Source organism: Pseudoliparis swirei, chromosome 5, assembly GCF_029220125.1.
Source record: "Pseudoliparis swirei isolate HS2019 ecotype Mariana Trench chromosome 5, NWPU_hadal_v1, whole genome shotgun sequence".
NCBI classification, from domain to species: Eukaryota; Metazoa; Chordata; class Actinopteri; order Perciformes; family Liparidae; genus Pseudoliparis; species Pseudoliparis swirei.
Genome location: NC_079392.1, coordinates 26,920,156 through 26,943,503, shown reverse-complemented (window position 1 = coordinate 26,943,503; position 23,348 = coordinate 26,920,156). Strand labels below are relative to the sequence as shown.

Sequence of the window (23,348 nt, the reverse complement as noted above, 5' to 3'; positions counted from 1 at the left end):
CAGAGGCTCATTCATGTATTATATAAACTATATATTATAAAGCTTTGGAGGGGTTAGTCCACTCAGCATCAGAGGCTCATTCATGTATTATATAAACTATATATTATAAAGCTTTGGAGGGGTTAGTCCACTCAGCATCAGAGGCTCATTCATGTATTATATAAACTATATATTATAAAGCTTTAGAGGGGTTAGTCCACTCATCATCAGAGGCTCATTCATGTATTATATAAACTATATATTATAAAGCTTTGGAGGGGTTAGTCCACTCAGCATCAGAGGCTCATTCATGTATTATATAAACTATATATTATAAAGCTTTAGAGGGGTTAGTCCACTCAGCATCAGAGGCTCATTCATGTATTATATAAACTATATATTATAAAGCTTTGGAGGGGTTAGTCCACTCAGCATCAGAGGCTCATTCATGTATTATATAAACTATATATTATAAAGCTTTAGAGGGGTTAGTCCACTCAGCATCAGAGGCTCACTCGTCTTCCTGGCTGTCTTGTGACTCGTGGAGCGACACTAAGACAAAGTCTCATGAATCTTTGACTGAAACTTGAACTCTTTCCTCACGCAGCGAGGAGCTCCGGGAGACGTCGAGGTAACCCTTGTGGTGGTGGTTGTTGTTGTTGTTGGTTTCGTTAAATGTGGCTATCAAAACAAACATAACAACAACATGTTGATGCAGCTTCGTTGTGTTTCATGTTCATCTGAAGCTTATCGCTCTCATGAAGACCTCAAGCGCTGTTATTCACAGCTCTGCTTCCTTTCCTTTTTCTTCCTTTCTTCCTTCCTTTCTTTCTTTCCTTCATTTCCTTCCTTTCCTTCCCTTCCTTCTTTCCTTTCTTTCTTTCCTTCATTTCCTTCCCTTCCCTCCCTCCCTCCCTTCCTTCTTTTCCTTCCCTTCCTTCCTTCCTTCCCTCCCTCCTCCAGGCCGCTCCTCTCTCTTCCCCATCGATGATAATCTCCTGGACGCCGGCCGTGGCCACCAGGGGGCACCGGGGGGCCACGGGCCCTGCTACCCGCACCACAACGGGGAGCGCTTCTCACGCAAGGTGTTCGTGGGGGGGCTGCCCCCCGACATCGACGAAGGTGAGGGGGGGCCGGGGGGGGGAGGGGGAAGGGGGAGGAGCTTGTTGTGCTCTGCGTTCCACAGAACCGTGAACAACATCCTGGTTCTTCACCTCTTCTGTTTCCTCTTCAGATGAAATAACCTCCAGCTTCCGCCGCTTCGGCCACCTGGTGGTGGACTGGCCTCACAAGGCGGAGAGCAAGTCCTACTTCCCCCCCAAAGGTACCGAGCCCGGCAGCGGGCCTCCGGGTCAAAGGTCACGGCAGAGAAAAGTGACTCCAATAGATGGAGAGAAATAATGTGGAGCTGCGACTCTGATAAATAAGACATCGTTTGACATTCATCTATTATTCACGTGTGTGTGTGTCTGTGTGTCTGTGTGTGTGTGTGTGTCCCAGGTTACGCCTTCCTGCTGTTCCAGGAGGAGAGCTCGGTGCAGGCCCTGATTGAAGCCTGCATGGAGGAGGATGGGAAGCTGTACCTGTGCGTCTCCAGCCCCACCATCAAAGACAAGCCTGTGAGTCTGGCTACAGGGCACACTGAACACACACACACACACACACACACACACATGTGCTCTTCAATAAAGAGAGAAAGAGTTTTCAAAGGTGAATTTGACTTTGACCTCAGGTGCAAATTCGCCCGTGGAACCTGAGCGACAGCGACTTCGTGATGGACGGCTCTCAGCCGCTCGACCCCCGCAAGACCATCTTTGTGGGCGGAGTGCCCCGGCCCCTCAGAGCCAGTAACTACACCGACTGTTTTGTATGATTGAGTATTTTATTTAGAAAGAAATCCCTGCATTCAAATGGCACCGCGCATTCTTAAGCTCTTTGATGAACTTTTTAAAGAGAGAGATGTGAATTCATCCATAAAGAGAGAGGAGAGAAGAGAGAAGTTCAATGTACCTGAAGGCTCTGGCTCCTCCTACTTTAAGACTCTAGGAACCACAAGTAGCCCCGCATTTAGTGAGCGCAGCTCTCTAGTGGGGTAATATGGTACTACAAGCTCTCTAGTGGGGTAATATGGTACTACAAGCTCTCTAGTGGGGTAATATGGTACTACAAGCTCTCTAGTGGGGTAATATGGTACTGCAGGCTCTCTAGTGGGACAATATGGTACTACAAGCTTTCTAGTGGGGTAACATGGTACTACAAGCTCTCTAGTGGGGTAATATGGTACTACAAGCTCTCTAGTGGGGTAATATGGTACTGCAGGCTCTCTAGTGGGGCAATATGGTACTACAAGCTTTCTAGTGGGGTAACATGGTACTACAAGCTCTCTAGTGGGGTAATATGGTACTACAAGCTCTCTAGTGGGGTAATATGGTACTACAAGCTCTCTAGTGGGGTAATATGGTACTACAAGCTCTCTAGTGGGATAACATGGTACTACAAGCTCTCTAGTGGGGTAATATGGTACTACAAGCTCTCTAGTGGGGTAATATGGTACTACAAGCTCTCTAGTGGGGTAATATGGTACTACAGGCTCTCTAGTGGGGTAATATGGTACTACAAGCTCTCTAGTGGGGCAATATGGTACTACAAGCTCTCTAGTGGGGCAATATGGTACTACAAGCCCTCTAGTGGGGCAATATGGTACTACAAGCTCTCTAGTGGGGTAATATGGTACTACAAGCTCTCTAGTGGGGTAATATGGTACTACAGGCTCTCTAGTGGGGTAATATGGTACTACAAGCTCTCTAGTGGGGTAATATGGTACTACAAGCTCTCTAGTGGAGTAATATGGTACTACAAGCCCTCTAGTGGGGTAATATGGTATTACAAGCTCTCTAGTGGTGTAATATGGTACTACAAGCTCTCCATTTGGCCCGGCCCCCTGAACAATACCAGAGACGCGTTCCGATTTATTATTTTTTTCACCTGGCCCGCTGCCGTTGAGATTGCAGTGAGACGCGGAGAAAATGTGGAGTGGTGCTCTTCGCAATAGAACATCTTTGATGGGACGTGTCGCGTCTCGGCCAATCAGCGTTTAGATGTTCACAGCGTTTGGGAAGTTAGGTTAGCTTGAATGTTAGTCCGCTACATCTGCTGCTGTCACGCTGCACGGTGTAGCGATGCTAACAAAGTACCCGTACGTTAAAAACGATGTGATTTAGCATATTTTTAGTATCGATACTTCATTAAAAGAGCGATCAGAGCGCACGCGCTGCTCCGCTCCGTTAAATGCTGTCTGCACGTATCAGCCGTGATGCGCGCACACAGGTGAGCACATTCTCACTAGCACCCCCCCCCCCCCCCGGCTGGCCCTCCAGCAGACAAGGCAAACGTTATGTGGCCCTCTTAGGAAAAAGTTTGGGGACCCCTGTCCTACACACTCTCTAGTGGGCAATATGGTACTACAGGCTCTCTAGTGGGGTAATATGGTACTACAAGCTCTCTAGTGGGGTAATATGGTACTACAGGCTCTCTAGTGGGGTAACATGGTACTACAAGCTCTCTAGTGGGGTAACATGGTACTACAAGCTCTCTAGTGGGGTAATATGGTACTACAAGCTCTCTAGTGGGGTAATATGGTACTACAAGCTCTCTAGGGGGGCAATATGGTACTACAATTCAATTCAGTTTATTTGTATAGCCCAATTTCACAAATTACAAATTTGTCTCGGAGTGCTTTACAATCTGTACACATAGACATCCCTGCCCCAAAACCTCACATCGGACCAGGAAAAACTCCCAAATAACCCTTCAGGGGGAAAAAAAGGGAAGAAACCTGGAGGAGAGCAACAGAGGAGGATCCCTCTCCAGGATGGACAGATGCAATAGATGTAATGTGTACAGAAGGACAGATTTAGAGTTAAAATACATTCAATGAATATGACAGAGTGTATGAATAGTTCATAGTAGGCATATTCCACGATGGAGACCTCCACGATCCATCAGGCAGATGGCGGTGGGAGGAGGAGGGCGGAGTCTCAACAGTAGGCGGAGTCTCAACAGGACAGTGGCGTAGTCAGGAGCAGGAATTCCACGACCCAGACCTCAATGATCCATCAGGCAGATAGGATCTATGTCGTCTCATAGGGTCCGATGACCCCATGAGACGTGAAGTCAAAAGGACTCCGGGGAGAAAGCAGAGTTAGTAACGTGTGATTGAGAGATGAAAATTCATCCTTAAGGAGAGAAAAAAAGAGGAGATAGGTACTCAGTGCATCCTAAAACGTCCCCCGGCAGCTATAAGCCTATAGCAGCATATCAAGGGGCTGGACCAGGTGAACCTGATTCAGCCCTAACTATAAGCTCTGTCAAAGAGGAAGGTCTTAAGTCTACTCTTAAACGAGGTGACTGTGTCTGCCTCCCGGACTGAAATTGGAAGCTGGTTCCATAGAAGAGGAGCTCTAGTGGGGTAACATGGTACTACAAGCTCTCTAGTGGGGTAACATGGTACTACAAGCTCTCTAGTGGGGTAATATGGTACTACAGGCTCTCTAGTGGGGTAATATGGTACTACAAGCTCTCTAGTGGGGTAACATGGTACTACAAGCTCTCTAGTGGGGTAACATGGTACTACAAGCTCTCTAGTGGGGTAACATGGTACTACAAGCTCTCTAGTGGGGTAATATGGTACTACAGGCTCTCTAGTGGGGTAATATGGTACTACAAGCTCTCTAGTGGGGTAATATGGTACTACAAGCTCTCTAGTGGGGCAATATGGTACTACAGGCTCTCTAGTGGGGTAATATGGTACTACAGGCTCTCTAGTGGGGTAATATGGTACTACAAGCTCTCTAGTGGGGTAACATGGTACTACAAGCTCTCTAGTGGTGTAACATGGTACTACAAGCTCTCTAGTGGAGTAATATGGTACTACAAGCTCTCTAGTGGGGTAATATGGTACTACAGGCTCTCTAGTGGGGTAATATGGTACTACAAGCTCTCTAGTGGGGTAACATGGTACTACAAGCTCTCTAGTGGTGTAACATGGTACTACAAGCTCTCTAGTGGTGTAACATGGTACTACAAGCTCTCTAGTGGAGTAATATGGTACTACAAGCTCTCTAGTGGAGTAATATGGTACTACAAGCTCTCTAGTGGGGTAACATGGTACTACAAGCTCTCTAGTGGGGTAACATGGTATTACAAGCTCTCTAGTGGGGTAACATGGTACTACAAGCTCTCTAGTGGGGTAATATGGTACTACAAGCTCTCTAGTGGGGTAACATGGTACTACAAGCTCTAGTGGGGTAATGTGGTACGACAGGCTCTCTAGTGGGGTAATATGGAACTACAAGCTCTCTAGTGGGGTAACATGGTACTACAAGCTCTAGTGGGGTAATGTGGTACTACAGGCTCTCTAGTGGGGTAATATCGTACTACAGCTCTCTAGTGGGCAATATGGTACTACAGGCTCTCTAGTGGGTAACATGGTACCACAAGCTCTCTAGTGGGGTAATATGGCACTACAGGCACTCTAGTGGGGTAATATGGTACTACAGGCTCTCTAGTGGGGTAACATGGTACTACAAGCTCTCTAGTGGGTAACATGGTACTACAAGCTCTCTAGTGGGGTAACATGGTACTAAGCTCTCTAGTGGGGGAACATGGTATTACAGGCTCTCTAGTGGGGTAACATGGTACCACAGGCTCTCTAGTGGGGTAACATGGTACGACAGGCTCTCTAGTGGGGTAACATGGTACTACAGGCTCTCTAGTGGGGTAACATGGTACTACAAGCTCTCTAGTGGGGTAACATGGTACTACAAGCTCTCTAGTGGGGTAACATGGTACTACAGGCTCTCTAGTGGGGTAACATGGTACTACAGGCTCTCTAGTGGGGTAATATGGTACTACAGGCTCTCTAGTGGGGTAACATGGTACTACAAGCTCTCTAGTGGGGTAACATGGTACTACAAGCTCTCTAGTGGGGTAATATGGTACTACAAGCTCTCTAGTGGGGTAACATGGTACTACAAGCTCTCTAGTGGGGTAATATGGTACTACAAGCTCTCTAGTGGGTAACATGGTACTACAAGCTCTCTAGTGGGGTAATATGGTACTACAAGCTCTCTAGTGGGGTAACATGGTACTACAAGCTCTCTAGTGGGTAACATGGTACTACAGGCTCTCTAGTGGGGTAACATGGTACTACAAGCTCTCTAGTGGGGTAATATGGTACTACACGCTCTCTAGTGGGTAATATGGTACTACAGGCTCTCTAGTGGGGTAACATGGTACTACAAGCTCTCTAGTGGGGTAATATGGTACTACACGCTCTCTAGTGGGTAATATGGTACTACAGGCTCTCTAGTGGGGTAACATGGTACTACAGGCTCTCTAGTGGGGTAACATGGTACTACAAGCTCTCTAGTGGGGTAATATGGTACTACAAGCTCTCTAGTGGGGTAATATGGTACTACAAGCTCTCTAGTGGGGTAATATGGTACTACAGGCTCTCTAGTGGGGTAACATGGTACTACAAGCTCTCTAGTGGGGTAATATGGTACTACAAGCTCTCTAGTGGGGTAATATGGTACTACAGGCTCTCTAGTGGGGTAACATGGTACTACAAGCTCTCTAGTGGGGTAATATGGTACTACAAGCTCTCTAGTGGGTAATATGGTACTACAAGCTCTCTAGTGGGGTAACATGGTACTACAAGCTCTCTAGTGGGGTAACATGGTACTACAGGCTCTCTAGTGGGTAATATGGTACTACAAGCTCTCTAGTGGGGTAACATGGTACTACAAGCTCTCTAGTGGGGTAATATGGTACTACAAGCTCTCTAGTGGGGTAATATGGTACTACAGGCTCTCTAGTGGGGTAATATGGTACTACAAGCTCTCTAGTGGGGTAATATGGTACTACAAGCTCTCTAGTGGGGTAACATGGTACCACAAGCTCTCTAGTGGGGTAATATGGTACTACAAGCTCTCTAGTGGGGTAATATGGTACTACAAGCTCTCTAGTGGGGTAATATGGTACTACAAGCTCTCTAGTGGGGTAATATGGTACTACAAGCTCTCTAGTGGGGTAATATGGTACTACAAGCTCTCTAGTGGGGTAATATGGTACTACAAGCTCTCTAGTGGGGTAATATGGTACTACAAGCTCTCTAGTGGGGTAATATGGTACAGGCTCTAGTGGGGTAATATGGTACTACAAGCTCTCTAGTGGGGTAATATGGTACTACAAGCTCTCTAGTGGGTAATATGGTACTACAAGCTCTCTAGTGGGGTAATATGGTACTACAAGCTCTCTAGTGGGGTAACATGGTACTACAAGCTCTCTAGTGGGGTAATATGGTACTACAAGCTCTCTAGTGGGGTAATATGGTACTACAAGCTCTCTAGTGGTGCAATATGGTACTACAAGCTCTCTAGTGGGGTAATATGGGACTAGCTCTCTAGTGGGGTAATATGGTCCTACAAGCTCTCTAGTGGGGTAACATGGTACTACAAGCTCTCTAGTGGGGTAATATGGTACTACAAGCTCTCTAGTGGGGTAATATGGTACTACAAGCTCTCTAGTGGGGTAACATGGTACTACAAGCTCTCTAGTGGGGTAACATGGTACTACAAGCTCTCTAGTGGGGTAATATGGTACTACAAGCTCTCTAGTGGGGTAATATGGTACTACAAGCTCTCTAGTGGGGTAATATGGTACTACAAGCTCTCTAGTGGGGTAATATGGTACTACAGGCTCTCTAGTGGGGTAATATGGCACTACGCTCTCTAGTGGGGTAATATGGTACTACAGGCTCTCTAGTGGGGTAACATGGTACTACAAGCTCTCTAGTGGGGTAATATGGTACTACAAGCTCTCTAGTGGGGTAATATGGTACTACAGGCTCTCTAGTGGGGTAATATGGTACTACAGGCTCTCTAGTGGGGTAATATGGTACTACAAGCTCTCTAGTGGGGTAATATGGTACTACAGGCTCTCTAGTGGGGTAACATGGTACTACAAGCTCTCTAGTGGGGTAATATGGTACTACAGGCTCTCTAGTGGGGTAACATGGTACTACAAGCTCTCTAGTGGGGTAATATGGTACCACAGGCTCTCTAGTGGGGTAATATGGTACTACAGGCTCTCTAGTGGGGTAACATGGTACTACAAGCTCTCTAGTGGGGTAATATGGTACTGCAGGCTCTCTAGTGGGGTAATATGGTACTACAAGCTCTCTCGTGGGGTAATATGGTACTACAGGCTCTCTAGTGGGGTAACATGGTACTACAAGCTCTCTCGTGGGGTAAGCTCTCTCGTGGGGTAATATGGTACTACAAGCTCTCTAGTGGGGTAACATGGTACTACAAGCTCTCTAGTGGGGTAACATGGTACTACAGGCTCTCTAGTGGGGTAATATGGTACTACAAGCTCTGTAGTGGGGTAACATGGTACTACAAGCTCTCTAGTGGGGTAATATGGTACTACAAGCTCTCTTGTGGGGTAACATGGAACTACAAGCTCTCTAGTGGGGTAATATGGTTCTACAAGCTCCTTAATATAAGATGATGGATCATGAATCAAGGATATCTGTTCTTTCTGTGGGATTTTGTGACCTTAAATAAATGCTAATGAGATATTAAATATTAAAATATCCCAACATGAGTCTTACAGCGTTTCCCTCCTCTGACCAGTTGAGCTCGCCATGATCATGGACCGTCTCTACGGCGGAGTCTGTTACGCCGGCATCGATACCGACCCGGAGCTCAAGTACCCGAAGGGGGCGGGGCGAGTGGCCTTCTCCAATCAGCAGAGTTACATCGCCGCCATCAGCGCCCGATTCGTCCAGCTGCAGCACGGAGACATCGACAAGCGGGTACGGCTGTAACGCATGAACCCTGGACTTCTATACAACCAGAGGAGTCGCCCCCTGGTGTTCAGGAGAGAGAATGCAGCTTTAACACATGAAGCATAGACTTCTATACAACCAGAGGAGTTGCCCCCTGGTGTTCAGGAGAGAGAATGCAGCTTCAACACATGAAGCAGAGACTTATATACAACCAGAGGAGCCCCCTGGTGGTCAGGAGAGAGACTGCATCTTTAACACATTACATTACATTACATGTCATTTAGCAGACGCTTTTATCCAAAGCGACTTACAATAAGTGCATTTCAACCTAGAGTACAAACTAAGAACAACAAGAATACAGGAAGTAACATTTCCTCAACATAGTCGAACTACAAAAGTACCATAAGTAAGTGCTATTTAAGTGCCACTGAAGTGCTAATCTGTGTTTTAATCCAGATATAGTCGGAAAAGGTGTGTTTTCAGTCTCCGACGGAAGATGTAGAGACTTTCTGCTGTCCTGATGTCAGTGGGGAGCTCGTTCCACCACTGAGGAGCCAGGACAGCAAACAGTCTGGATTTCGAGTGATTAGCTCGAGGTGCAGGAGGCACAAGTCGATTGGCTGTTGCCGAGCGGAGCGAACGTGCCGGGGTGTACGGTGTGACCATATCCCGGATGTAGACGGGGCCCGATCCGTCTAGAGCACGGTACGCCAGGACCAGTGTTTTGAAGCGGATGCGAGCAGCCACCGGTAACCAGTGGAGAGAGCGGAGGAGCGGAGTGGTGTGGGTGAATTTCGGGAGACTGAAGACCAGTCGAGCTGCTGCATTCTGGATGAGCTGCAGAGGTCGGATGGCCTTAGCAGGTAGACCAGCCAGGAGGGAGTTGCAGTAGTCTAGGTGTGAGATGACCAGAGCCTGGACCAGAACCTGTGCCGCCTTCTGAGTAAGAAGAGGCCGTATTCTCCTGATGTTGTGCAGCATGGACCTACAGGAACGCGCTGTCGCAGTGATGTTGGCTGTCCGGGAGAGTTGACTGTCTAGTGTCACCCCGAGGTTCCTGGCAGTCAGGGTAGGGGCCAATACAGAGCTGTTGAAGGTGATAGTCAGGTCGTGGGTGGGGGAGCCTTTCCCTGGAAGGAATAGTAGCTCGGTCTTGTCAGGGTTGATCTTCAGGTGGTGAGCAGACATCCACTGAGAGATGTCGGTCAGACAGGCAGAGATTCGCGCCGCCACCCGTGTTTCAGACGGTGGAAACGAGAAGATCAGTTGGGTGTCATCAGCATAGCTATGGTAGGAGAAGCCATGCGAACGAATGACAGAGCCGAGAGAATTTGTGTACAGAGAGAAGAGGAGACTTGAAGCAGAGACTTCTATACAACCAGAGGAGTCGTCCCCTGGTGTTCAGGAGAGAGAATGCAGCTTTGTGTTCACTTTTCAGAACCCGAGGTTCTGAACCTTCTTCTTTCTGTTTGTATGTATATCTTCCCTTTAACGTGTGTGCGTGTGTGCGTGTGTGCGTGTGCGTGTGCGTGTGTGCAGGTGGAGGTGAAGCCCTACGTCCTGGACGACCAGCTGTGTGACGAGTGTCAGGGCGCGCGCTGCGGGGGGAAGTTCGCTCCGTTCTTCTGCGCCAACGTCACCTGCCTCCAGTACTACTGCGAGTTCTGCTGGGCCAACATCCACAGCCGGGCCGGCCGCGAGTTCCACAAGCCGCTGGTCAAAGAGGGGGCGGACCGGCCGCGCCAGATCCACTTCCGCTGGAACTAGAGACAGTCAGAGGGGACAGAAAGCTAAGCTATCAGTATAATCCAGTACGTAACACTATACAGGATATACTATATAGATATATATATATATATATCTTTTGTAGCAGCCAAACACCAAAAGCCTCAGTTTTTCACCAAAACTCCCCCTCACATCTCAGGCTCCGACAACTCTTTTGTGGTACTTTCATCTTTTCTAGGAGGAAATTTAGAAAATAAGAAGGAAAAAGAGAGAGAGATTTTTGTAGGTTTTTTTTATTATTATGTGAGATTTAATAGATATGGGAATTATTATTTTTTTGTGCATGGTTGTCTGCTGCTATAGCCACCAGGTGTGGCTGTGTGTGGATGTGTTTGTGTGTGTCTGTGTGAAAGTGGTGTCCCCACGCGACACCTCTGAGTCAAGGTCCTCACGGGGCCGCGATTACAAGTAGGTGTGTGTGTGTGTGTCTCTAGTGCACACACTTGTTTCTGGGAAGAAGGAAAACAACCCTGATTCTCTGAAGTCGCCCCGGTTTATTAACCAAAGGTAGCAAAAATAAATGATAGGAAGCCTCAAATTGACACAAAACTAAATTTATTTATTTGTGCGTTGCCGTGGGCGACCTTCTTCTTCTTAGAGTGTTTTATTAAAAGCTAAATTATTCTCACGCTCACCCTGAAAACCTGGTTTTCGCTGACCGTATTCAACCTTTATACTCGAGGAGCTGTTTGAGGAAGCTTTGCTGCTATATATGCTATAAATACATGTAACTGATGTACGTACATGAATCTGAGTAGATGTGTAGGTATTATATTTAATGTATGAACCAGAATCACGTCGAACTGAAATGCAGAACGCACCATGACGAAGAGCTAGCTCCACAAGTAGCATGCAGGCTAGAATGAGAAATATACAAAAAACAAACCACTGAAATCTTAATTAAAGACAAAGTAGCATGAGCACCTATTACAGGAGTCAAAGGAAGAGAAGAAGAAAAGCGTATTTAAACTTGCATGCGTTGGTGTTTTTATCTGTTTACATACTAACCGGTCCAGGGAGGTGGCGTTGTGGCGTTGTGGTGGACGCCGTCGTGACGTCCGGTGGTGTGTGTGTGTGTGTGTGTGTCGTCCTCCGTGCCGTGTGACTGTTGTGTAGCCTGAGGCTCTGGTTTCGTTACCCGGAGGAGGATCTAAGGAGCCACCTCACCTGCGCGTGGTCCGGGAGCTCGGCAGGGGTTTTGGCTCCGCCTCTGCGGACAAAAAGAAAAAACGGCGTCGACCGCGAGAAACGGAAGTTAAATGACTCTTTAATACAAACAACAACAAAGACAACGCTTAATCTCGGCACAATCTTTATGTGAGGACAGCGGTGTGTACATGTGTGTGTACATGTGTGTACATGTGTGTGTACATGTGTGTGTACATGTGTGTACAGGTGTGTACATGTGTGTGTACATGTGTGTGTACATGTGTGTGTACAGGTGTGTACATGTGTGTGTACATGTGTGTACAGGTGTGTACATGTGTGTGTACAGGTGTGTACAGGTGTGTGTACATGTGTGTACAGACATGTACATGTGTGTGTACAGGTGTGTACATGTGTGTACATGTGTGTGTACATGTGTGTGTACATGTGTGTGTACATGTGTGTGTCCAGGTGTGTGTACATGTGTGTGTACATGTGTGTACAGGTGTGTACATGTGTGTGTACATGTGTGTGTACAGGTGTGTGTACATGTGTGTACAGGCGTGTACATGTGTGTGTACAGGTGTGTACATGTGTGTACATGTGTGTGTACATGTGTGTGTACATGTGTGTGTACATGTGTGTGTACATGTGTGTACATGTGTGTGTACATGTGTGTGTACAGGTGTGTACATGTGTGTGTACATGTGTGTGTACAGGTGTGTACATGTGTGTGTACATGTGTGTACATGTGTGTGTACATGTGTGTACATGTGTGTGTCCAGGTGTGTGTACATGTGTACAGGTGTGTGTACATGTGTGTGTACATGTGTGTGTACATGTGTGTACATGTGTGTGTACAGGTGTGTACATGTGTGTGTACATGTGTGTACAGGTGTGTACATGTGTGTGTACATGTGTGTGTACATGTGTGTACATGTGTGTACATGTGTGTGTACATGTGTGTGTGTACATGTGTGTACATGTGTGTACATGTGTGTACATGTGTGTGTACATGTGTGTACATGTGTGTGTACATGTGTGTGTACATGTGTGTACATGTGTGTACATGTGTGTACATGTGTGTACATGTGTGTGTACATGTGTGTACATGTGTGTACATGTGTGTGTACATGTGTGTGTACATGTGTGTGTACATGTGTGTACATGTGTGTACATGTGTGTATGTGTGTACATGTGTGTACATGTGTGTGTACATGTGTGTGTACATGTGTGTACATGTGTGTGTACATGTGTGTGTACATGTGTGTACATGTGTGTGTACATGTGTGTACATGTGTGTGTACATGTGTGTACATGTGTGTACATGTGTGTGTACATGTGTGTACATGTGTGTGTACATGTGTGTGTACATGTGTGTGTACATGTGTGTGTACATGTGTGTGTACATGTGTGTGTACATGTGTGTGTACATGTGTGTGTGTGTACATGTGTGTGTACATGTGTGTGTACATGTGTGTGTACATGTGTGTCGTGGCGTTTCTTCCCGTCCTCGTCGTCGTCGTCCAGCTGTGTTCTGTTACGTCATGAAACTGAGACTCTTATTACTTTTTATTAGTTTGTGTCAACTACTTACCTTCACGTGCCCTTTGATGTTTTAATAATATATATATATATTATGCACTACTTTTATATATCCCCACTTTATTTCTTGTCCACCCCTCTTACGTGACTTTAAGTGCAAACGTGGATTCTCCACATTATTTATTATCCTACAAAAGATTTGATCACGTTTTTATTTTCTCTTGATGACTTAAGATGTGAAGCAGTGGTCTGAAGTTATCTTTGTTCCGGAGGAGGAGAGCAGGAACACAATATTTTATAATATATTCTAATGTACTTTGGATGTTGTGAGGACGGGGGGGGGGGGGTCAGAATGCTAAAGAGTAACGAAACCCCCAAAACCACGATTACTAAAACAATATGCGTTGTTTATGGATTCAGGTACAAATTTAATTCGATATAATATGAATACTTATCACCCTCCACTAATTGAAACCTTTTGCTATTGGCTGATCTGGGGTCAGGTGACGTACACAGTCAGCTTTTGGTTAGCCTATGCTAATGCTAATCTCCCGACTACGTAACATGGACGTAGTCTCCGTAAAGAGCCGTTGTGAGACTCGACGTGGGCGTCTTGGCTAGCAGCTAGCGACCGGAGACGACACCTACCTGTCGCTGAAAGAGGCCACGCCCCTTTATTATGCCTGACTTTAAGCCTTCATTTAATTTAAACTGCTGAGTTGTATAAAAAAAGGCGACCCAAACCGTGTGTTGTAGCTGTAAACATGTTTATTTCTGATGTAAAGTTGAGCATTTTTAAATTGAGCTCTATGGGAATCGACTTGCTTTTTGGAGCCTCTTGTGGCTGTTTGAGGAACTGCAACTTTGGGCACTTCCGCATGAGCTTAACTTCTTAACCGCGGAGGTTTTCTGCTTGGCAAATTTCTAGCATAAACACACGTTTCTATGAGTTCATGCTCATCTCAACCAGTTTACAGCAATCTCACCGAACCATAAGCATAACAATAGCATACTAGCGATTAGCATGAGCTAGTTGAACGTATAACGGCTGTCGTGAACGTTAATTTTAAAACAGTAACGCTACGCTAAATGCTAAAGCAACGTAGCCCAGTGGTTCACGTGGGGCTTTAAATGCTCTGTAACCGCAGCATGTGTTGAATAAGCAGCTAGCTAGCTAACCAGCTGCTAACGGAGTCAAAGACGTGGCTAAACTCTGGGGTCTAGTTACTCTTTATAGAACGAGCCCCCCCCCCCCCCCTTCAGTCCTCATGAACATGGTTGATATCGTCGCCTGTAACACTTGACTCGTGCTGTTTTTGTGAGGTTCTATTTTCTATGTTTAACACTGTTACTTTGTTTCCGTACGCGTCTTTGTTTTTGTAATAAATTTTAAAAATCATATTTATTTCACTATTTTTGTAGACAAAAAAAAATCCTATTTGATTTGTATTGTATTTTTCTATTTAAACAGGACAATTAAATACAATTTATTCCCCCCCACACCTTCTCTTTTGCTAATTATGTCCAGACGCTGTGTTCAAAGACAAAGAATCACGTAGTTTTTTGCCGTACGCGGTCGACTCTTGTTTTGATCATCGGAAGGAAACATGAAGGTTTTATCATTTTCTTGGAAGACACTTGAGATTCTCCCCGGTGGCGGCGAGCCGCCCTGAAACTTGAATATAACACATTTTGAAAGGCTGACTAACCTCAAATCTGTGTTGTGACGTGCAATACTGTTTCTAATGTTTGTATAAAAAACTACAAAGAACTACAGCGTGAACCTTTTTAATGCAGATTTATTTTTTTCATTGCATATTTTGCAGATTTCTGATCCACGGTGTCATTTTTTACTGTCAGAAAAAAATGTAAAACCCCCTGTTTTTTCATTGCAACTATTTTTAAATCCAGATATCTTTGTACTGATTGTAAATGATTGTAGTTATTTTGGGATAGTGTTTTTTGCTAACAAACGGAGAGACTTTTTCATGCATATTTCTATTTTCGTTTCATCTTGTTTTATCCCGACGTTTTATTTCGGTTTTTTAGTCGCAAGGTTCTTTGAATCATTTTTCTTTTCAAACCTTTTTTGTATTTTGATGTGGTTAATTCACTATATTATGAGATGAAGATGCTAATTGCTGAGATATTATTTTGAGTTTTAATTATTTTTAAAAGCTAAATATTTGTAATTTCAATCGTAAAAGTGACACATTTCTAAATCAAGAGTTTGTGTATAGATTCACAAAAGTGGTTTATGAGGTGTTTGGATTGTAATTATTACTGAACGGATCTTTGATATGCAAAATGAATATCATGTTTATTTTTATTTGTGTTTTGTATTTAAATGGGGTGTTGATTACAATCTTTTGTTTGTTTGTTTTCTTTCTTTCACTTCCTGAATAAAGACCCATTCTGTTTGGACACAACCGGCTGCTGCACCACTTACTGAACGACATATGTTTATGAACCTGAAACAATGCCTCAAGTGAAGGATGTAAATACAGAAAAACACAGCTACCATAATTATATAATTCATTGTCATACACATTATTGTTTATCTGGAAAAAAAAATCGCCTTTTTTAATATTATGAATTACGATAAATGAATACCATTACAAACATTTACATTATCTTACCTCAATATTTTGGGTTTAGCATGTTGTAATTCATGATTTTCTAAATGTTATATAACAGGTTTTTGATCTATATATAAATATATGTATTTATTTATAGGAATTTCCATTTTATTTATATATATATACATATGTAAAAAATATATATATATACATTTTATATATCAATTTATATATACATATATTTATTTATAGAGATATTTCTGAAACAAATTTAATATAAAAATAAAATATTATATATATATATATATATATATTATGTACAAATTAAAATATAAAATAATATATTTTATACATTATATATACATAATAGAAGTCGTGCCTCAAGACCTTCTGGCTCCCCCTAAAGGTCAGTGTGAGGAACTCTGAGGTCAAAGAGGCACAATTGACTTCTTCCATTCATTAAATCTGACATTTCATAGAACAGCCGTGCCTCATATCTCAGGAATCCTGATCCATGACCTCATGGAGTCTGTTTGCACATGAGAAGAGAAGGGAGTGGATTAGAGGAGGAGGAGGAGGAGGAGGGAGAGTTGGATGGAGCGAGTCCAGACTGCTGCTGTAGAACAGCGTCAGCAGCCGAGACCCGAACACACGACATGTTCACCGAGGGGTCGATTCCCACGAGCGGACGGAAGGCGTCGCGCTGAGGAACGTCTACCAGATGTTGGGTAAGAGCTCCGCTGCACGCGCTGGTTCTCCCCCGGAGAACCTCGCTTCGGACTCGGAGAACGTGAAGAGGAGTCGGTGCTGCTCCCGGCTGGAGGAGCCAACCACCTGCCTGAGCTCATCACAGCTGGAGGCCGGAGCCGCGGCCATTGTTCTCAACGGACGCAGACGGAGACACGAGAATCAGAAATAGCTTTATTTTCATTGTTGGCCATGAAATGGCTCCAATAAATTACTTTTATTGAGAAAATAACTCGATATCTAATATACATGTTTTCTGGAGATATATGTTTACATATGCAAATGGTGCATTATCGTATTAAATGCATACATTATTATTATTAATGCATTTAATGATTGTTAAATATCTGCTAATTTGCTCGTAGTATTGTTTCACTAGTCTCGTGTTTTTACTGAGAATAAATGACATAAAGAGGAGTTATTGTTACAGGGTCAAATCATGACCTCGTGTTTAAATATGCAAATGAGGCGTTATGTAACGGTGACTTTAGGAGAAATCTACAGACGCAAACTAAAGTAGACAAATACATGTTTTATTTACTCTAGTTTACTTTAGTGTAATTATAGACACTTTACCAACAATGACGTCATCGCTGGTGGGCGGGGCTTCTCTCTCACAGGACCTCACACCGTGTGTGTGTGTGCGCGTGTGTGTGTGTGTGTGTGTGTTTGTGTGTGTGTGCGTGTGTGTGGGTGTGTGTTTGTGTGTGTGTGTGTGTGCGTGTGTTTGTGTGTGTGTGTGTGTGTGTGCGTGTGTGTCCTTCCTGTTCATCTCCTTGTGTTTACTGTCCCGTCAGCACATCGTTTGTCTTATAATGTCACATGTTTCAGTGATTCATGTTTTCAATGTTTCAGTGTTTCTAGATCTGACAGACAGAAACCTATCAATAAATCCATGAATCATTTTTGTGTGCGGCGTTTGGCCAAACTCCCCAAGATGAAACCATCTCACGAGCTTCATGACGTCCGCCATGTTGCTCTCCCTGAAACGTGAGCGTGCTTCAGGGTTACGCTCCCCGCTGACGCAGGAATGACTCGATGTTACATCATCACTCAGGAATGTGTGTCTCTAAAATGATATGAAACGAGTCGGAGGCCACGGATTGGTCGGTCTGTGAGGATGAGAACTTTATGGAGTCCATCTGGCCTCGAGCTGAGAGCTCTGGGGATGACACAATGTTATGAAATATAGCCACCTTAAATAATGAGATTAAATAAGGAGAGGAACAGAGTCAGGGGGTCGGGGGGTCGGGGGGGCCGGTGGGATCGGACTCAGAGCCAGCTTCATTCCTTCTTCTTCTTCTTCTTCTTCTTCCTCTTCTTCTTCTTCCTCTTCTCCCTCTCTTCAGACGTGAAGCTGCTGGTGCTGCTGGCCGCCGTGTGTCTTCTCCTCCGGGTCTCGGGCCAGCGCCTCGAGGCCCGGGCCCGGCTGAAGGCGGCGCCGCCACCCCGTCTGGTCTGCAGCGTGCCCGGGGCGCCGGGCTCCGCCGGCCGGCCCGGGCCCGGTGGGCCACCGGGGACGGACGGGAACGTCGGCGTCCCGGGAAGAGACGGCCGAGACGGCAGGAAGGGAGAGCGAGCAGAGAAGGGAGGCGAAGGTAACTCAGAGAGAATCTGCTTCTATAGATCATCACGAGACGAAGGTCACGCCCCCTGGGCCGGAACCAAACACACGGCGACTCCCCACGTCATTCAGACATGAGGACAATTAGTTTGGACGTTTCCATGTTCCTTATTGTTTCATGTTGACATGTGAGTCCCATGGGAGGGAGGTCATGTGTCTCTTTATCTCTCCATGAATCACAAATACTGTCAACAGACACACATTGATCATTTATTTAATATTGTTGTCCATGTTCATAGTATTTATATCTTATCATGTCTCCTACCTCATCTATAACTTCATAACCTCTACTGCCACCGTCACCTGCACTTCACACATATCGATGTCACATCTGCACTTTTATCTATATTCATTTGACCATTTGCACATACTCTGCACTCTTCTGCTTTGCACTTCTGGTTAGATGCTAACTGCATTTCGTTGCACCAGTACTTTTACTCTGTGTAATGACAATAAAGTTGAATCTAATCTAATCTAAATACAACTGTCTCCTCCATGTTGTTATCAATGACAACTCTTTAAAAAGGGACAACTGTCCATCACAGAAACGTCTTTGACGGACGCAAACAGACAAAGTCGTAAAATCTGACGAGTTATGGAGCAAAAAATACAACAAAATCTCTTTTTCCAACGATCCCGGTTCCTTCAGTAAAGATTGAGTTTCATCAGAAGTGTTCAGGAGTTTAACGACGTGGAAGACGTCTCCTCTCCTGCAGCAGAACCCTGTTCCATGCCCAGGCTCAGCGTGAGCCGTAACGCTGGTGTCCCCCCGTACGTCTCGGGGGATTTCACCCTCTGGATATTAAATAGTTTGGGATGAATCCAGTTCAACATCGTGCGGTTCAAATGTCAAGATGGCGGCGTTCCAGCGGTGACTCAGCGCTGGGCGGATTCGAGTCGACTCGGACCGCTTGCAGAATAGATGTTGATTCATCCGGCAGCGAGTGATGCATTCTATGGAGGTGAAGCCCCGCCCGGGGAACCCTGTTTTGGAAGGTTGTCAGCGGTGATCCTGTTGGACCCGAGCCGGAGACCACCACACGGGGACGCTTTGTTCTTCAAGAAGTAAGAAAGCAAGTAAAACACGTAGCTTTAGGCCTCCGCTCAAAAGTGGCATACCCAAACTAAAAAAAGAGGATATCTCTGCAAACACGTCGTGTATTAGAATGATGTTGGTGTTGTATTAAAGGGAACTCTGTGAGGTGTGTCCAGATGTGTAGATATCAGGATACGTGTCACTGGTTCAGAGGAAATGAAGATGGCACACAGCGAAGATGTATAAGATTTAGGTTCAAGAAGAGAAAAGAAGCATTTCCAGGATGATTATCTTTCTGAAATGATGCAGCTGCAGCTTTAAACCTCGACCAAGTAACAGCCCAATGTGTGAAGAACCTCTCTGCAAAGTTCGTCGATTGTAATTCAAGACAATATAGAGTCCTGTCATCGACTGGTCAATAGGTTTTCACAAAACTAAAGCCGTTAGCACAGATGTAGCCGGCATGCGGTACAGATGTGAGATCATGCTTGTGGCAGTGAACAAATGTTAAGAAAAGTAAAAGGAAATGCTGCGTATCAAATTACAACCATCAGTCCTTAACCAGAAGAAACTTAAAATGCACATAAACTCAACAACAACCTCTCTCTCTCTCTCTCTCCCCCAAAAAATAAGTATATGAAGATAAGTAATCCGTGAAAGACGAGACACCCACGAGTTGTTGGAGTGACACCTCTCAGGTCTCATGGATGGAACGAGACCTCTCTGCGTAGACGGAGACTGTCGGTTCTGGTTCGGGCGTCGATGTTATCGTTGTCCCCCGCCGTCGACTCCCAAAGATTTATTTCCTTCTTCTCTGATGATCCCAACATTACACATTCATAATTTATTTTCGTGTGTTATAGGTGTGAAGGGCAAAGTCGGCCCGACGGGGAAGATCGGAGGCCGAGGCGACCGCGGCCCCGCCGGCAAACGAGGCCCCGGGGGGCCGGGCGGCGTCGTGGGCCCCCCCGGGACACCCGGCGGCGCCGGAGACAAAGGGGACCGGGGCCAGAGGGGACCACGCGGGACCGCGGGAACCTGCAAGTGCGGCACCCTGCTGCCCAAGTCGGCCTTCTCGGTGGGCATCACCAGCAGCTACCCGGCGGAGAAGACCCCCATCAAGTTCAACAAGGTGCTGTTCGACGAGGGCGGGCACTACAGCCCGCTGACGGGCAAGTTCCTGTGCGCCTACCCGGGCATCTACTACTTCTCCTACGACATCACGCTGGCCAACAAGCACCTGGCCATCGCGCTGGTGCACAACGGGGAGTACCGCATCAAGACCTACGACGCCAACACGGGGAACCACGACGTGGCGTCCGGGGCCACCGCCATCTTCCTGAACCCGGAGGACGAAGTTTGGCTGGAGATCTTCTTCCACGACCAGAACGGCCTGTTCAGCGACCCCGCCTGGTCCGACAGCCTGTTCTCCGGCTTCCTGCTCTACGCCGACACAAACTACTTCGACACGCTGGCAGAGGAGTACTCATAAACACACTCTGCTCGTCACTGTTTTGAGTCTTTATTCAACATGTGGTCAAACTATATTTGTATACATCTGTGTGTCCCGGTAGTTATGTTTATTGATATAGAGACCTATCTACTGATTTTAAATTATATTATTTGATTGAGCTAGAAGACGTTTCTTATGTATTTGTTTTGGAGTTGGATCACTAATAACTTGAATAAACATCGTCGACAGCTAGAGCGTCTTCTCTTTTTAAATAGGTGAAACAAAGATGGGTGAGAGAAAGATATTTTTTAATTATGATATGTCAAAAGGGTCAAAGTTACACTCTACTACTCTGGAGGGTTACGGTTACCCTCTACTAGATTCAAGATTCAAGATGTTTTATTTGTCACATACACACACAGGGTGTGCAGTGAAATGAAAGTGGCAATGCTCAGCAGGAATGTGCAAGGGCAACAAGTACACACTATTTACAAATAAAAAACAACACAATATTTACAGTAAGTGTGTGTGTGTGTGTGTGTGTGTGCCTAAGAGGGGCAGTTGTGTGGGTCTATGTGGGGGTCCTGGTGAGGTCGGAGTTCACAGTCCTGATGGCCTGAGGAAAGAAACTCCGTCTCAGTCTCTCTGTTCTTGCAGCGTGACTACGGAGGCGCCTGCCTGACCGCAGCAGCTGAAACAGTCTGTTGTTGGGGTGGTGAGGATCCTTCATGATCCTGCCGGCTCTGGTTCTGCACCTCCTGGTGTACAAGTCCTGCAGGGTGGGGAGTGTAGTTCCAATAGTGCGTTCAGCCGAACGCACTACTCTCTGCAGAGCCTTCCTGTCCTGAGCGGAGCAGTTGCCAAACCAGGCTGTGATGCTTCCTGTCAGGACGCTCTCTACAGCACCAGAGTAGAAGGACTGAAGGATCCTCTGGGAAACTTTAAATTTCCTCAGCTGCCTGAGGTGGTAGAGGCGCTGCCTTGCCTTTCTCACCAGAGTGTCTGTGTTTGTTGACCATGTCAGATCCTCGGTGATGTGGACTCCCAGGTATTTATACCCGCTCACCCTCTCCACAGTAGTCCCGTTAATCCCCAGTGGTGAGTACGTCCTCTGTTGTTGTGCCCTCCTAAAGTCCACAATCAGCTCCTTAGTTTTGGTGACATTCATGATGAGGCTGTTGTCCTGGCACCAGAGTGACAGATCAGCAACTTCCTCCAGGTAGGCCTTCTCGTCGTTGTCGGAGATCAGGCCCACCACCACTGTGTCATCCGCAAACTTGATGATGGTGTTGGAGCTGAACCTGGCCACACAGTCATGTGTGTACAGGGAGTACAGTAGGGGCTGAGGACGCAACCCTGGGGATCCTGTGTTCAGGGTGAGGGATTTGGAGGTGTGTCTGCCCACCCTGACCACCTGTGGCCTGGCGGTCAGGAAGTCCAGGATCCAAGCACACAGGGGGGTGTTCAGTCCCAGCTCAATCAGCTTGCCGGCCAGTCTGGAGGGACTATGGTGTTGAAAGCTGAACTATAATCAATGAACAGCAGTCTCACATAGCCCCCCCTCTGGCTGTCCAGATGAGAGAGTGTGGTGTGCAGTACCTGGGAGACAGCATCATCTGTGGATCTGTTTGGGCGATAAGCAAACTGCAGCGGGTCCATGGAGGAAGGGAGGAAGGCGCAGATGTAGTCCTTTATCAGCCTCTCAGCATTTCATGACCACCGAGGTGAGGGCCACCGGTCGGTAGTCATTCATACATGCTGGAGAAGCATTCTTGGGCACAGGGACAATAGTGCATCTCTTGAAGCAGGCGGGGACCACGGACTCAGCCAGGGAGAGGTTGAATATTGTGGTGAACACTGGAGCTAGCTGGTTAGCACAGGTCTTCAGTACTCGCCCAGATATGCCATCTGGACCTGCAGCTTTCCTGGTGTTCACCCTCAACAGAGCCCTCCTCACACTGTGCTCGGTCACAGAGAGTGTGTGTTCATCCCCAGCGGTAGAACTCACCTCGGCTACGCTAACGGTGTTGTTGTTAGCCGGCGAGCTAGCGCTGTTGTTGCTAGCCTCAAACCGTGCATAAAATGAGTTCAGGTCGTCCGCTAGGGATGCGTCGGCACTCACCATTGCGCGGGGTCTGCTCTGGTAGTTTGTGATAGTCCGTAGCCCCTGCCATAGGCGCCTGGTGTCGCGCTGCTCCATCTGTGATTCCACTCTGTCTCGGTACTTCCTCTTGGCTTCCTTCACCGCGCTCCTCAGTCCATAGACCGCTGCCTTGTACTCGTCCATGTTGGCGGATACAAGACCGGAGTTATAGGCAGCAGTACGGGCGTTCACAGCTTCACGGATGGATCTATCAACCCACGGCTTTTGGTTAGGAAAGACCCTAACTTTTACCGTGGGGACGATGGTGTCCGTTAGCGTTGCTATGAGGCTCATTGCTACTTCCGCAAACTCGCTGACGTCACTGGAACTGGATTGGATCATGTCCCAGTCGACGACACGTAGAGCGTCCTGTAGCTCAGCCTCTGATTGGTCAGACCACCGCATTACGTTCCTCGTCACTACCGCTTCCCGCGATCCTTTGTTTATACTCCGGAAG

The 23,348-nt window shown here is 46.3% G+C and overlaps 2 protein-coding genes across 3 annotated transcripts in view; both read left to right on the top strand.

The window, feature by feature from the left end:
• The window catches only part of cpeb2 (cytoplasmic polyadenylation element binding protein 2), a 21,237-nt gene extending 5,499 nt beyond the window's left edge, over positions 1-15,738 (top strand). Inside the window, exons 5-12 of one of the 2 annotated variants that reach the window (XM_056415083.1) lie at positions 587-610; positions 943-1,101; positions 1,214-1,303; positions 1,480-1,598; positions 1,712-1,826; positions 8,679-8,860; positions 10,373-10,644; positions 15,718-15,738. In XM_056415083.1, the coding sequence (XP_056271058.1) occupies positions 587-610; positions 943-1,101; positions 1,214-1,303; positions 1,480-1,598; positions 1,712-1,826; positions 8,679-8,860; positions 10,373-10,600 (917 nt within the window). In that variant the 3' untranslated portion in view covers positions 10,601-10,644; positions 15,718-15,738. Of the gene's footprint in view, positions 1-586; positions 611-942; positions 1,102-1,213; positions 1,304-1,479; positions 1,599-1,711; positions 1,827-8,678; positions 8,861-10,372; positions 11,253-15,717 lie in introns of those variants that run through there. The other variant, XM_056415084.1, reaches the window with a different exon arrangement.
• A 793-nt stretch (positions 15,739-16,531) lies between these two features.
• On the top strand, positions 16,532-21,000 carry LOC130194191 (complement C1q tumor necrosis factor-related protein 7). Its single transcript, XM_056415086.1, has 3 exons — positions 16,532-16,616; positions 17,985-18,233; positions 20,159-21,000. The coding sequence occupies exons 1-3, from the start codon at positions 16,610-16,612 to the stop codon at positions 20,785-20,787; spliced, it is 885 nt and encodes a 294-aa protein (XP_056271061.1). The 5' UTR covers positions 16,532-16,609; the 3' UTR covers positions 20,788-21,000.
• Positions 21,001-23,348: the final 2,348 nt, after the last annotated feature.

Coding starts and splice junctions, on each gene's coding strand:
- LOC130194191 (XM_056415086.1), top strand. Junction 18,234..20,158: donor AGCAGAGAAGGGAGGCGAAG/GTAACTCAGAGA, acceptor CGTGTGTTATAG/GTGTGAAGGGCAAAGTCGGC.